Below are 14025 nucleotides of genomic sequence, written 5' to 3' on the forward strand. Positions count from 1 at the left end.
TTAAGAGAAGTTTATAATTCCAATTCAAGGCCGACCTATTATACCTTGCAAACAACGTTGTTATGGTAATGGTTTAGTCTTTTGACTCTTGACAACTGACAAGTGACGACATTTTTGAATTACCAATCAGCCGAAGCAGTCAGTGAATTGCTATCAATGGCGAGGCTACCGCGGCGGCATTTTCTTCCATTGTCCCTTCCAGAAACCTTTCTTCTTCCACGAATTCTCTGTTACTCTCCCGGAAGAATCTTTGCAATGTTCGTTTTCAAACTCAAATCAGTTGGAGTGTATGAGCTTGCAAAAGCAGTTGAAGAGTTAGGTGCTGGTGAAATTTTTACTGAATTGCATAGATCGTGATGGTGTGTACACTCAAAAATTCCTTTTGTAGTGCCTCATTGCTTCAGATGTTAAGGATCACTGTATGCTAAACTATTCCCACTTATGATATGTGCCACTTCTCTGCGAGTTTTTTTTTTTTTGCTAAAATATTTTCTATTAAAATGCATGAGAAACAAATGTTTTACAAGCGAAGCTTAGTGGCAAATGCCTTACAAAGAACCGAACCCGAAACTACAAGCAGTAGAATTTTCATACCAAGTAATTTTTTCACTCGCCCAAGTGAAAAATTAGGTAGCAGAGCAGTGTAGAGGTGGGAGAGCAGAGAGATAGGTGTAGGTCAACCTTATCAGGAGTTCCACGCTTGGAAGAGGAGAGAAGCAAGGGCAGGATCATCCAGTCTAATAGCACCAATCCTCAACTTGATTATGTTATGTATCTCCTTAATGACAGTCTGTGGGAGCCTGAACCTGCTTCTATGAAGCCTTCCATTACGCTCAGCCCAAATGCAGTAGATGGAAGCCTGCCAAGCCAAGAGAGCAAGGGTTCTAGTATGATCTGGAGTTTTTAATCTCCCCAATTCCGTTAGGATTCCAAGCCACTCTCTTGGTGTAGAGAATCCCGCTCGAGCAGCCGAAGTGTTCCATATCTCCCAAGAGTATGGGCATGAAAAGTACAGATGATCCCTGGTCTCAATGTCAGAGTTGCAGAGGGTGCAGATAGGATCAACATCAAGTCCCCACTCCACCATTCTGTCTTTAGTAGGGCACCTGTTCAAAACAAACAGCCATGATAAAAACTTGTGTCTTGGGATTCCTTTGGAGAACCAAATTTCTTTGCACCAAGAGACTCGCTGGTTATTCACACGCAAGAGGTCATATATTGCTTTTGTTGAGTAGGACTTTGCAGGCTTTCCTTGAGGCGACCACTGATAGGTATCAGCTTCATTCGTCAGCGCCAGTGTGGAGAGATGGGTTTGGATGTTTACTAGAGCTTCTGATCTGGCCGGGGGTAGTTGCCAAGTATCAAGCTCCCATAATTCTGCCAAGGTAGTAGCTGCCGGGATCCCAGTATTGCGAGAGTGTTCTCCTCGGAGGTATGCCGTGATGCTTCCAAATGGTGACCAGTTACTAGACCAAAAATAGCAAGTTTCGCCATTTCCCACCACCATCTTGATCCAATCGAAGACGATGTGGCGCTGCAACAGTAGGTAATTTGCTAGCCAGGAGTTCTTTTGCTTTGTGTTTATGACCCAAAGCTTTTGACAGACATAGAGGTAAACCCTTTTTTATTCACTTTAATAGCTTTGAAACATAGACCTAGTTTGCTAACTGTTTTATGCTATTTTGTATGAAGATAGGAATCCAATCTGTGCAACAGCATTTGCTAGAGAAGGATTCATGATCATTTCTGAAGAAGATCTAACATATCTTCATCGATGCATGACCATTTTTTTTGCATGTAGATGACTTTATGTTATTTTTTTCTTTGACAATAAGAAAGCACAAATTATCTAGCTTTCTCTCAACTAAATTGTTCGTTTTTATACAAATAAGATAATATAAGCTTTTTCCTCTCAAATGGTTTTAATTTTCTTTTGATATATTTGTGTTCACTCCACACACATCCCTTGCTTAACTACAGTCATGTCAAAATACAAAATAAACAAAAGAAGTAAATCCCATAAAGAAGCAAAACTCAAAACTTGGATGTTTTAAGCACAAGCAAAGAAAACAACAACTCAATGCAACGACTATGTTCTGTGAAAGTGCGCTCATGGAGTCTGCTTTTTGCAGCTAGAATCTGCATTTCCGTGTGCAAAAAACTCCAGAAAACTGAAAAAAAAATTGTAAAAGAAACAAGAAAGGAGAGCAAAAAGCACCCTTCTCATCTCACTTCAAAATATACATACATACATATATAGAAAAAGCACTTCATAGATTTTTTTTTATAACACTGATTTATTATGACATTACAATTATGAGAGAGATAACATAGATGATTCGACAACCGACAATATTACCTATTTAATTTTATCAGGGCTATCTCAAAATTTTTCCGGACCCTGTTCAAAAAATACTAATGACATATTTAAAATATAATGAAATAGTTTTAGAAATTAATAGCTCTATTTATATATGTTTAACATTTTTTATAAATTATAAACTCTAAATTAGTCAATGCAATATCTAAATTTTAAAGTTTGATCAGACCCTAATTTATGTATATATTGTTGAAAAATTCTTAATTTTTTTTTTTACTTTTATATTTGGATCATGTTCGACCGCTCCATTGGTACGTGCTATTAGACGATCATGTATCTTATGAATATATACGCCTAACTGCATCATCTGAGTCCTTCTATGAAGATTCACTCCTTGCCAAATTTACTTGCACCATGTTGAAGATCCTTTGTAAATCTTTCTTCCATAGTTTGCATTAATAAGTCGTCATTTCCGGAACTTAAAACCTGGATTTCCTATAATCTGCAAGAAATTGTATAGTTTGAAATTTCTAACTCTATATCTAAATGTAAAAGCCTTAAACCTTAATCAGTAAGACCAATGCTTCCACAACACTTCATAGATTATAGTACCAATTCATATGTCAACAAACAATCAACGAGACAAATAGACAATATGGGAAAATATGACAAACACAATACAACACGACTGGTAAAACAAACCATGAAAAATTCTCACAAAAAAAAAAAAAAACGTTTTCACACTAGCACAATGACACTTAGGTAAAGATTTCCCCCACATGCTGCTAGTACCAAATTACACAAATATGCTTGAGATTTCTCAAATGCTTTTTTTTAATTAAATTTTGAGCTCTTCCATTTGACCCTTTATCTCCATCTTCTAAGAGCGATACGCAATGATAACACTGTGAACATCATCGATGTCCCTAACCTCATAGCGAGAAAACCCAGCTTCTTTAATGACAACGTCCCACTCTTTTAAAGTCCTTTCTTTTCCTGTGCTTGTGTGAGCCATCATCACCATATCAAGCGCTAATCTCACATACTCTAGTTTCTCATCTCTTTCTTCCATTATCATCGTTTTTTTCTTTTCTCCGACCACGGATTCCACTATTAACACTTTTCCGGTCTTCGGTGGGAGCGCTTCTTTACAGTTCTTCAATATTTGTATGCAGTCTTTGTCTCCCCAATCGTGTAACACCCACTGCCATCATTTACCACAAATTTTATTGAGAAAATTGCCAAAAGAGAAAAAAAAAAACAAGATTGTTGTTCCTTTAGTATAAAACCATTTTTGTCTATTTTCTCCTTTTTCTCTTTTATATTTCTGAAAACTAATGACATAAATAATTTTGTGAATCAAAACAATTATTAAAAATATAAACAATTAATAAAACACCCATATACACAAGCTAGTTAACTATTTAATTTATCTAGCTATTTAAAAATTCAAAATACACCATATAAAGAAAAATCTAAATTTTTATTATATAGTTAACTATTTAATTTATCTAACTAATATAAAATTAAACAAAAATGATAGAGAATATACAAATTATTATCAAACCTTTATCATCTAAAATTATTAATCGTCATCTATATTTTGATCAAATTAGATAATGTCGTATCTTTTATTTAAAGAAAAAATGAAAAATATTTTTAATACATTACTAATTAGTTCTATGATTATTTTAAAGAAAAAGATACAATATGTTTAGATGAAACAATTTATTATTTTAAAGATTTTGAAAATCATATTCGTGATGACACATATCATTAATATTTCTTAAATAATATATAAGGAAATAAGGGTTTAAACTTTTATCAATAAAGAAGCTAAAGTCACAAGTTACAACTAAGAAACTGAAAAAAAAAAGAAAAACAACCAAGAAACTGTAGTTGATATTAGTTTACAAAAAAAAACTGTAATTTATATTTTAGAATTTATCATCAAGCATACTATACTAACAGTCAACCCAGGCAGTTCAGTGAATCCACATATATGAAACGTCGTATGTAAATTCATAACATAATCTCTGCAGCTTAGTACGAGTCTTCTTAAATGTTTTTCCAACATTTTACGTTTACACTAAAAAGAAAGTTTTGAAACCAAAAAAGAAGGATTTTATTCATTTCAGTTTTTGGTCAAGAAATTTTTTATTAATTTCATTTTATTCTTTGGAAGTTTGATTTCAAACACTAGAAAGAAATATTTTTGGAAAATCACTATAAATGATGTTACTAACCACTCATAACTAATCACAAATAAAGAATATATTGGAATGAATCTAACCTTGATGAAAATAGCGTCGCATGCAGGAACGGAATCAAACATATCTCCCCCAAAATTCTCAACACTATCCATGACTTGAGCAACTTCAACAACATGAGGAAGATCAAAGTTAATTCCTTTGATCCAAGGAAACTCCTGAACCAATATCCCCATCGTCTCTCCGGTACCGCCTCCAACGTCCACCACCGTAGCCACGCCGTCAAATAAGCCATGACAAGCTCCGGCTATACGTGGTACCACACGCCTTGCATCACATGCCATGGCCTCATTGAATAGTTCGCTGTGGCGCGGATTGTCCTGTGTGAACGACCACAACTCCTTACCATGCACCGCATCAAACGGCGGAACCGAACCGTTAACCGGTGAAGAGACAACTGAGCTCAGTTTCAACCATGGAGCGAGCATCTCTGGACTTGTCTCGAGGAGAAGCATAGGAGCCAGCGACATGCCGTCACGTTTTGTGATCATCATACGGCGAGAGAGTGGCGTGTTTCTGTAGCCTGTGGCAAGACCATCTTTTGTGGGGACTTCTTTGAAGACTCCCTGGTGCACAAGAAACCTCATTATACGGTGGAGATGTGACGGAGAGGCGGAGGTGGCGAAGGAGAGTTCGGCTAGAGTCATCGGCTGGGAAGAAGGATGGTTTTCAAGGGCTTCTGGTACTTTAAGATCAATTGCACACTTCGCAGCTGCCATATCTGCAAACCCAAAGAGATATCTCCATATGTCTAGCGAAGCTTTAGCTTCTTCATCTACTAAGTTTCTTTTATTTTCTTCCATTTTGTTTACACACTTTTTTTCTCTTCTGAAAGATAGGTGATTGCTACTGAGGAATCATCTTGTTTTTATAATGATAAACAAATGAGGCTACAATAGTAATTTCTAAACAATGTTTTATAAACAAATGAGGCTACAATAGTTATTTTGTTTTTCCATTTAGTTTTACAAAAATAAATAAAAAATCAAAAATTAGAAAAAAAATACAATATAAGAAAATATACAATATTACATTTTTACATTTCGTTTTACAAAAGGGTTAAATAAATAAACTTGAAAATTAAAATGAGAAAATATACAATATAAGAAATGATAATATAAGTTAAATAAATAAACTTAAAAATTAGAATAAGAAAATATACAATATAAAAAATATTATATTTAATTTTACAAAGAAGAGTGTCCATGTGAGAACAGAAATCTACTTTAAAAAAAATCATGTGGTTCATTAAATCATATGATCGAAATAATAATTTTGACCGGAAAAGAAATCATCAAGGACCATAAGCGTAATATGGGTTATCGTAATCCGGACGTAATATGTCCATAGAAAAATGTATATTAGCTAAAAACAAAATTAATTAATTTTAATCTAAAATCCTTCTATTTAAAAAAGGAATTATAAAAAAAACAATAGCATAAAATCCTTCTTCTAAAAAACCACATGGCATTATTACTAGAAAAAAAAATAAGTAATAAAAACGACTATAGTAATATTGTCATTTGCTGTAAAAGCTAAACCAAAAATATAATAAGTAAATAAGTATCAACGCTTAAAAATGTGGCTCTTTGGGGTGAGTCCAATCACTATAAAAAGATTAGCCCACAAAGTTTTAACCGGGGTTTCTACCTCAGTTGGTAAAGAGTTCACAACTGTGAGTTCCGCCACCTGAGTTCGAATCCCGGCCACTGGGGAATTAACATTTCGGCATCGAGAGAGACAGATGAGCGAAATGTGGCAACACGTGACTAGTCTAGACCACTTCTGTGGGGCCATGATACCTATGTATAATTCAAAAAGAAAAAATAGATATACAATATAAGAAAAATAAACAATAAGTAAATTTACAAATTAAACATAAAAACTAAATTAAATATCTATCTTAAAAATGTAAAGTCAAATAAATAATAAGTAATTAGGCAATATAAGAAATAAAAATATTATATTAAACATTTTTCGTAATATTAGAAAAAGTAAATATAAAATATAAAAATAATAAGTAAATATACATTATAAGAAATAAAAGTATTACATTAAATATCTAATGTAATATTATCATATGATCCAACTCTTTGATTTTTTTTTTCAATCAATTTGATATTTAATCAAGAAAAAATATCATATGATATAAAAGTAAAAAATTAGAATAAGTAAATATTCAATAAGTAAATATACAATTAAGAAATAAAAACAAAATTAAGCATCTATCTGAAAAATATATGGTAAAATCAGTAATAAGTATATAATAAATAAAAATAGATTATTAAACATTTATCATAATATTACAATAAGTAAAAGTACAATATAAGAAAAATAATAATAAGTAAATATACAATATAAGGAATAGAAAAACAAAATTAAATGTCTACTTGAAAAATATAAAGTACAATAAATAATAATTAGATATAACATATAACAAATAAAATACTACGTTAATTATAATATTATATAACTAAATATAAAATATAAGAAAAATAAATAATAAGTAAATATATGATAAAAGAATTAGAAAAACTACATTAAACATATATCTTAAAAATATATAGTAAAAAATAATAAGTAAATATACAATATAAAAAATAGAAATATTACTTTAAACATCTATCGTAATATTACTAACATTTCAAGTTTTCAACACAAAAAAACAAATGATAAGCTACATAAAACAAGATGTAGATATACCAAGAGCAATTCAACCAAAATAACAGAATTATCCAAAAATAAATAATATATTCAAATATAATTGTAAGTTAAGTATTTTAGTTACATATTTAGTTGGAATTTTGTATTACAATTGCATTTTGAAGGTATTTGAACTTCTCAAGTTGGTCTGTATTCTATTTTCACATTGAAAAATAAATTATCGATGTATTCAAGAAAAAAACGTATAAGAACGAAAATGTAATCCATGTTTTATACCAAAATCTACATTCTACTTACTATCATAACTACCATAACTAAAGTAGAATAAACATTAAAAACATATGAAACTATAATATATTGGTGAACATTTTTCAATAGTAATAAGCATAACCTATAAAAGAATAACAAAAAATGTACGGTGAATATTAATATTATTTTTATTTAAAATTAAAAATAAAATTTAACATTTTAAAATATTCATTAAATGATGATATATTTAGATATGTAACTATTTTGTCCAAATATATGTATATATATACATATATTTTTTAATTAATTATCTGTCTGTAAGGCGGACCAAATCCTAGTAGTCTAAATAGAAGAGATAGTCTAAATAGAAGAGAACATGTGTTAGGAATGTCAAAAAGAAAGACTGGTTATTTTGTCAATAACGATGTATCAATCTCAAAGCTTGTCATCATACCCCAAGTAGGAGAGAAAAACAAACACTACCAATAAAATTTACTATAGCCACGACAAAATCATGGTTATAGAGTTGAAAACTGTAGCTATGTAAAAAATATCACGATTCTCAACTAAAAATATATGTAGCTATAAATTTATGGCTAGAAAAAACAATAGTTATTTATCCACAAACATTGCAAAAATAGTTTGTTAGCTACAGTTTTACAAGATATTATTGTAGGTATATATAGCCACTATTTTAATCACGAATTTTTCTGTGGTTGTTAAGACATTTCGTAAAAAATCACAAATTAGATAAAAATTAAAATAAAATAAGTTTAGTTTATAAATTAGAGAAATTCTCTAAAATAATCCTTTTAATCTATTTTCACAAAAAAACGTCAAAGAATAAAGTGCCCACAAGAAATTTCATTAAAATATAAATATACTTTTATACATTTACGGTTAACTAATCTATTATATTAAAACAGAAGTCATGACTTCTAATTCATGTGTGATTTTTTTAAAAATGGACTATCTACTAGACTTGGTCACTATATATTCTTAATCATTATTAATCTTTATATTAAATAAAAAATATTATTAATTCACCTGTTTATTTATCATATATGCAGAATCAAATCTCACGTCTCCACCTATTTATTTTTCTAAAGCCAATGTAACAAACCTTAGGATTCTCACGTCACAAACCTTAAGCTTCTCACGTCTCCACCTGTTTATTTTTCATAGCCATACTTATTTTTCTAAAGCCAATGTATATGAACCTTAGGCCACCAGTTTATTGTTCATAGCCACACCACGAACCTTAGGCCATCAGTTTATTTGTCATACATGCAGATTTTAGTTGTCATATAACCTTTGTGGTCTCTGAACATTTAGAGAAGATGAAATGCCTCCATTGTTAACATCTACGAGAATTTATCGTCTAAGAATATAATATATTGTCTAATATGGGACTTTTTATTTTAATAATTCAGATTAAATATCTAGATTTATTTGTAATATCTATTATATTAAAACAAAAGTCACAACTTTGATTCATGTGTGATATTTTAAAAAATGGACCCTTAACTAGAAATGACTTATCATTCATTAATTACTAAACATATAGTTCAATAATATATCGTTTCTAATATGTTAATCCTAAAATCAGGATTGGTTAACATACACATATTCTAATACTTTAATCATAATATCTTTTGATATCTTTTCATTTAAAATTTAAATATATATATTTTAAATTTCAAAAAATCTATTAAAAATATCTTAACAAGATCTTAATTTTCAAAATTATATATAAATTTTTAACTAATTCCGAAATTATTTTTGAAATATGATTATGCATTAATATATTCAGTTGTCTTTTATAAAATGAAATATAAAATATTATATCTTATTTTTATCTATTATATAATTACAATCAATCATGTTAATTTTTTTATCATATTGAACTTAATATGATAAAATTATATTAAATTGATAAATATTTATTTATTTATTTTTATAAAAATATAATATTTCTCTTAAAAATATAATATGATGACAAAGCGGCTTAACATTAACAGACTATATACTACATGTATAAAAATTAGCATATCTTTTACTTTTGTAAATATAATAATATATTGTATAAAATGAATAAACATAGAAAATACTGCTAAAAAGAAATCAAGTTTTGAAAGACGAGTAAAAATTAAATAAAATTAAATAAAAAATAATTTTCAAATATGTTTTTCATGCACATATTAATAACTAAATGTAAATACAATAAAATAAATATATAATAAGAAGCAAAAATACGTACAATAGTTTAACAGTTGATTATTTACAACATGCAAACTATATATTATTGTATTTGAAATAACTTTATAAATATTTATAAATATATGATTAAAATTAAAATATATACTACTAATGATCTATATATATATATATATATATATATATATATGCATATACAACTGAAAATAAAACCCGCACAGTTGTGCGGGTCGAAATCTAGTTTAGATTTAAGATACAAAAAAATATAAGACGAAAAAAAACCCGCATTACATACGGAGTTAGAAATGCTTCAATGAGCTATATATAAATAGCATGTTGCACCATTCAACGTGTCAACACTTTGATACTGACTGCAAAGATGTAATAGCAATGGTAGGGAATCCGAAATCATGGCCGAACTTCTCGACATAGTTCAAAGAGATTCAAGACCTCAAGAGCAGATTTCAAGATCACCTATATTTCTAAGGGACATATTGGAACCGTAGATCATTTAGTGAGAAGAACAAAGTCTTTTTATAGAATTTTTTTTGTTATTCTAGATGACTTCAAATTTGAGTAATAAAATTATATTTTGTCGTAAAAAATAGACTTAGGTTATGAATTAAGAGGTGGAGTTTTTGGGTTTAAGGTTTAGAATTTTAAACAATAAAATATAAATATGAAAAATATAAAATATAAATTTTGTTAAAAAAATTCGAGTTTCAAATAGAAAATTCCAGAGAGAAACACTGGAAAAAGTTCAATTTTTTTTATAAAACAATTTCAAAAACATATGATTGAAACTATAAAAAAATAATTCTTTTACACTTTTTTTTTTTCATTATTACTTTTTATTTTTCATTATTTATATATCTATAAAGCAAAATGTAGAAATGTATTTTATCTTTTTATTGAAACATTTTTTGGCATATTGTTCTTTATGGTTTTTTATGACAAAACTTAGAAAAATATATATTTGAGAGAATTGACATATAAAACTAAATATTTTTTTATAAAAGTTAAACTGAAATTACAAAAAATGAAACAAGAATTAAAAAAAAAAGCTAAACCATTTCTTAGTTCTTTCTCTCATGAATCTTCTTCTTCTCTCACTTCTTATCTTCACGATTTTCATCCTCTTCTTTATTAATGCTTTAAAATAACATAAATGATAAATTTACAAAATAAATCATAACTACCAATTATCAGTGAAGCTTATGAAATCAAACCCTCTTCATGAAAGTATTATTTACTTTTATATGAATTTTCTCTTCAACGTAGTTTATAGTGACACATATTGATAAAATCTACAGTAATTAAAAACATACTTCAATTTAACAAAAAGTTTATAAACAAAAAGTAATAAATTATATATGCCTAGTAAAATCTAGACTCATATTTTTGTTTTTTTTTTTATCGGTGAGAGATTGTATTATTTGTACTCATAATTTTTGATTGAGAAGATAATTCGGTGACATAAAAGAAAAGCAAAACTTATTTTTTAAAATAATAAATAAAAAAATTAAATAATTTAATATTAATTAATGTAATCTTAAGATGAAAAAACAATAAATTATTGCTTAAATAAGATAATACTTGTTAATAATAATTATCCCCGAATATAATGATAATATTTATTAAATAATCACTAAAATGTTTTAAAAACGAACAATTTAAAAAGTTATTTATTAAAACTAATGGCTCAACTTAAACCATGTAATATGACAAATAAGCTTCTAAAAATGATAAAATATGATATATAAGCAAAAAACCCCAAAATCATGGAGAAAGTAAGCAATACTAAAATTATCACCTAAATTATTTAAAATATGAAAAATAAATAAAATCATAAATTAAGATTATGAACATTACAAATAAATAAATAATCAAAATTATGGAGAATGTGACAAATAAGAAAAACAAAAATTATTAAAAACAAAATAAATAAGCAAGTTACCTAAGATTACTGAAAATATGAAAATGAGCAATAAACAATGATAATACCTAGGTATTTTGTCTGCACATGTGAGAATAATCTTCTTATGAGTACTTATTAGTCTATGTCCTATTAATCTAAAACCAGCACAATAAGTTATTATTTATGTTTTCAAATAGTTAAATAAAACATCAAAGTATTTATATATGTCAAATATTATTTTATCAAAAATATATACTTATTATTGTGTTAAATTTTTTAAAACACTCATATCTTAGAAATAGTTTAGAAAATATCTTTATATAATTTTTTTGCTAGCTAATATTTAGTTACAAATTTTATTCGTAATCTATTGTAATGATACTTTTCAGATTTAAGCTGAATGGGAAAGTTCATCTTTCTTCTTCACCATTCCCAAGTCTCTTAAATTCTCACTTACTCTCTTCATTCTTTTCTATTTAAAGTAGACCATTATCTGTTCTAAACACCACCCACACACCATAATCTCTCTATTCTCACATGGTATCAGAGCTCCCAAGCTCCTGAAAATCACAAAGCTTCGGCAAATCAAGTACAAGCTCACCCTCATTGTTGTTCAAACTATTGGAGAAGTTTTTTGTCTTGTTGGTTGTTCAATCTTTTCCAAAGAAAGAAGACTGCAACCATGGCGTGTCCAGAGACATCCCAAGGTCTATCATCCATTCTCCAGTTAGCATGAAAAGATCTCTTGGAGGAAGAAGGTTTTGGAATTGTTTGTTAAGCAATACTCCAAACCAAGAAGAAAGGATGGATCTTAAGCATGAGTGGTTCAAAGGGAAAGCACACACAAGAAAATGGACTCTGGGTAGAGAACCCAAACTCCAAATCTGTCAAGTTCAAGTGAACTGTGTGCCTTGGAGGTTTAAAGAACCAGCTCAGGTTCCTTGGTTGTAAGTTAATCTCCTAACCCTTAATAAGAGCTTGAGTAGTTATGTATGGTTATGTTGAGGGGTGTGTTTGGTATACTTGGGATAGGTTCAAGTTGGCAGAGTTGTTGCCTAGTTTATGTCCCATGATACTTAAGTTGTATGTGTATTGTTCTAGGAATTTACTAACATGGTTATATCTGGTTTCTGTCCTAGAACCATTTTATGTGTTCTCTCGGGTGTAAGCGAGTTGTTTAGCCTCTGTTTTGTGTCTTGTTGCATTGGTAAACGTCTAGAAGAGTTTCTTGATCTGGTGTTGCATCCATGTGTTGTTTAAGGTGATTAGATGATTTGTATAGTCTCTATTTTGTTTTCTTTAAAATTCTTTAAAAATAGCCCAAATGTCTTGTAATTGATGAGTTTTCATTTTTGAATATTTAGTGAGTTGGTTGCATGGATCTGAACAGAATGAGTTGTTTAGATTCTGTCTATTGTATTTTTTTAAAACATCGGGATCAGAAATGGTGAGTTATCAATGTCTGATCCTAGTGTGTGGTCTGATTATTGCTGGAGTTTGAGTAATGTTTCAAGTACACAAGTGTTGTTCTCTATCCATCATCAAATCAAGACAAAGAAGAAAGTTTTGTCCATGATGTTCAGAGCCTAGGATTTATTTCATTTATTGGATTTATGGTGTTCGGAGACCGTTTATAAAGATTAATAAATGGAAATTTTGAGATTATTATTTATTATTTTATTTTGGAAAATGTGGGTATTACATTCCGAGTTACGGTTTCTATTTCGCTTAAACTTAGTTACCATTATTCATGTCACACTTTATCTTCAGTAAGCTATATAAGATAATCTCCAATGTATTTTCCTATTTCTAATTTTAAAATAGAGTAACTCTAAAATAGAGATGAGTTTCTCTCCAATACATTTTTCTATTTTTGCCTTTATAAAGACTATACTCAAAGGATTATATTTTAGGTTTACAAGAAATATCTTTATTTATGAAAGTTGATAATTACTCTATTTACTTTTAAATTTTATAAGTTTTTCATAAAATTATGAATTTGTTTAAACTAAAGTTTTATTAAAAGATTATTATGTAAATAAAAAATGTGATCTAATTTTTAAAGAAAACTTTATTTCTCTATAAAAATAATTATTTAGTTATGAATATAAAATTAAAAGTTAAAAAGTTATTTTGAAAATAAAAAAATGACTCTATAATAAAATAATATTTTTTATTCTTCTTCAAATCGAAGGAAAATAGCAATTTCTATTTTAAAGATGAAAATAAAATTAAGATGAAACACTTTTTATTTTATTATAATATATAGAAGTGAAAATAGCAATGGATATAGATGTTATAAGTCAGGAACCACCGAAGATCCAGTATATCTTCATGGATTCATGATCATTTCTGAAGAAGATCTAACATATCTTCATGGATTCATG

At 28.5% G+C, this 14025-nt stretch overlaps 2 protein-coding genes across 2 annotated transcripts; both read right to left on the reverse strand.

Moving 5' to 3' along the window:
• Positions 1-685: 685 nt before the first annotated feature.
• LOC108819900 (uncharacterized) lies at positions 686-1507 on the reverse strand. Its single transcript, XM_018592915.1, has one exon. The coding sequence runs from the start codon at positions 1505-1507 to the stop codon at positions 686-688; it is 822 nt and encodes a 273-aa protein (XP_018448417.1).
• A 1404-nt stretch (positions 1508-2911) lies between these two features.
• LOC108819901 (acetylserotonin O-methyltransferase-like) lies at positions 2912-5439 on the reverse strand. The gene is made up of 2 exons (XM_056991879.1): positions 4614-5439; positions 2912-3524 (listed from the first exon to the last, which is right to left on the reverse strand). The coding sequence occupies exons 1-2, from the start codon at positions 5391-5393 to the stop codon at positions 3201-3203; spliced, it is 1104 nt and encodes a 367-aa protein (XP_056847859.1). The 5' UTR covers positions 5394-5439; the 3' UTR covers positions 2912-3200.
• Positions 5440-14025: the final 8586 nt, after the last annotated feature.

Source organism: Raphanus sativus, chromosome 8 (genome assembly GCF_000801105.2).
Source record: "Raphanus sativus cultivar WK10039 chromosome 8, ASM80110v3, whole genome shotgun sequence".
In the NCBI taxonomy this organism is placed as follows: Eukaryota; Viridiplantae; Streptophyta; class Magnoliopsida; order Brassicales; family Brassicaceae; genus Raphanus; species Raphanus sativus.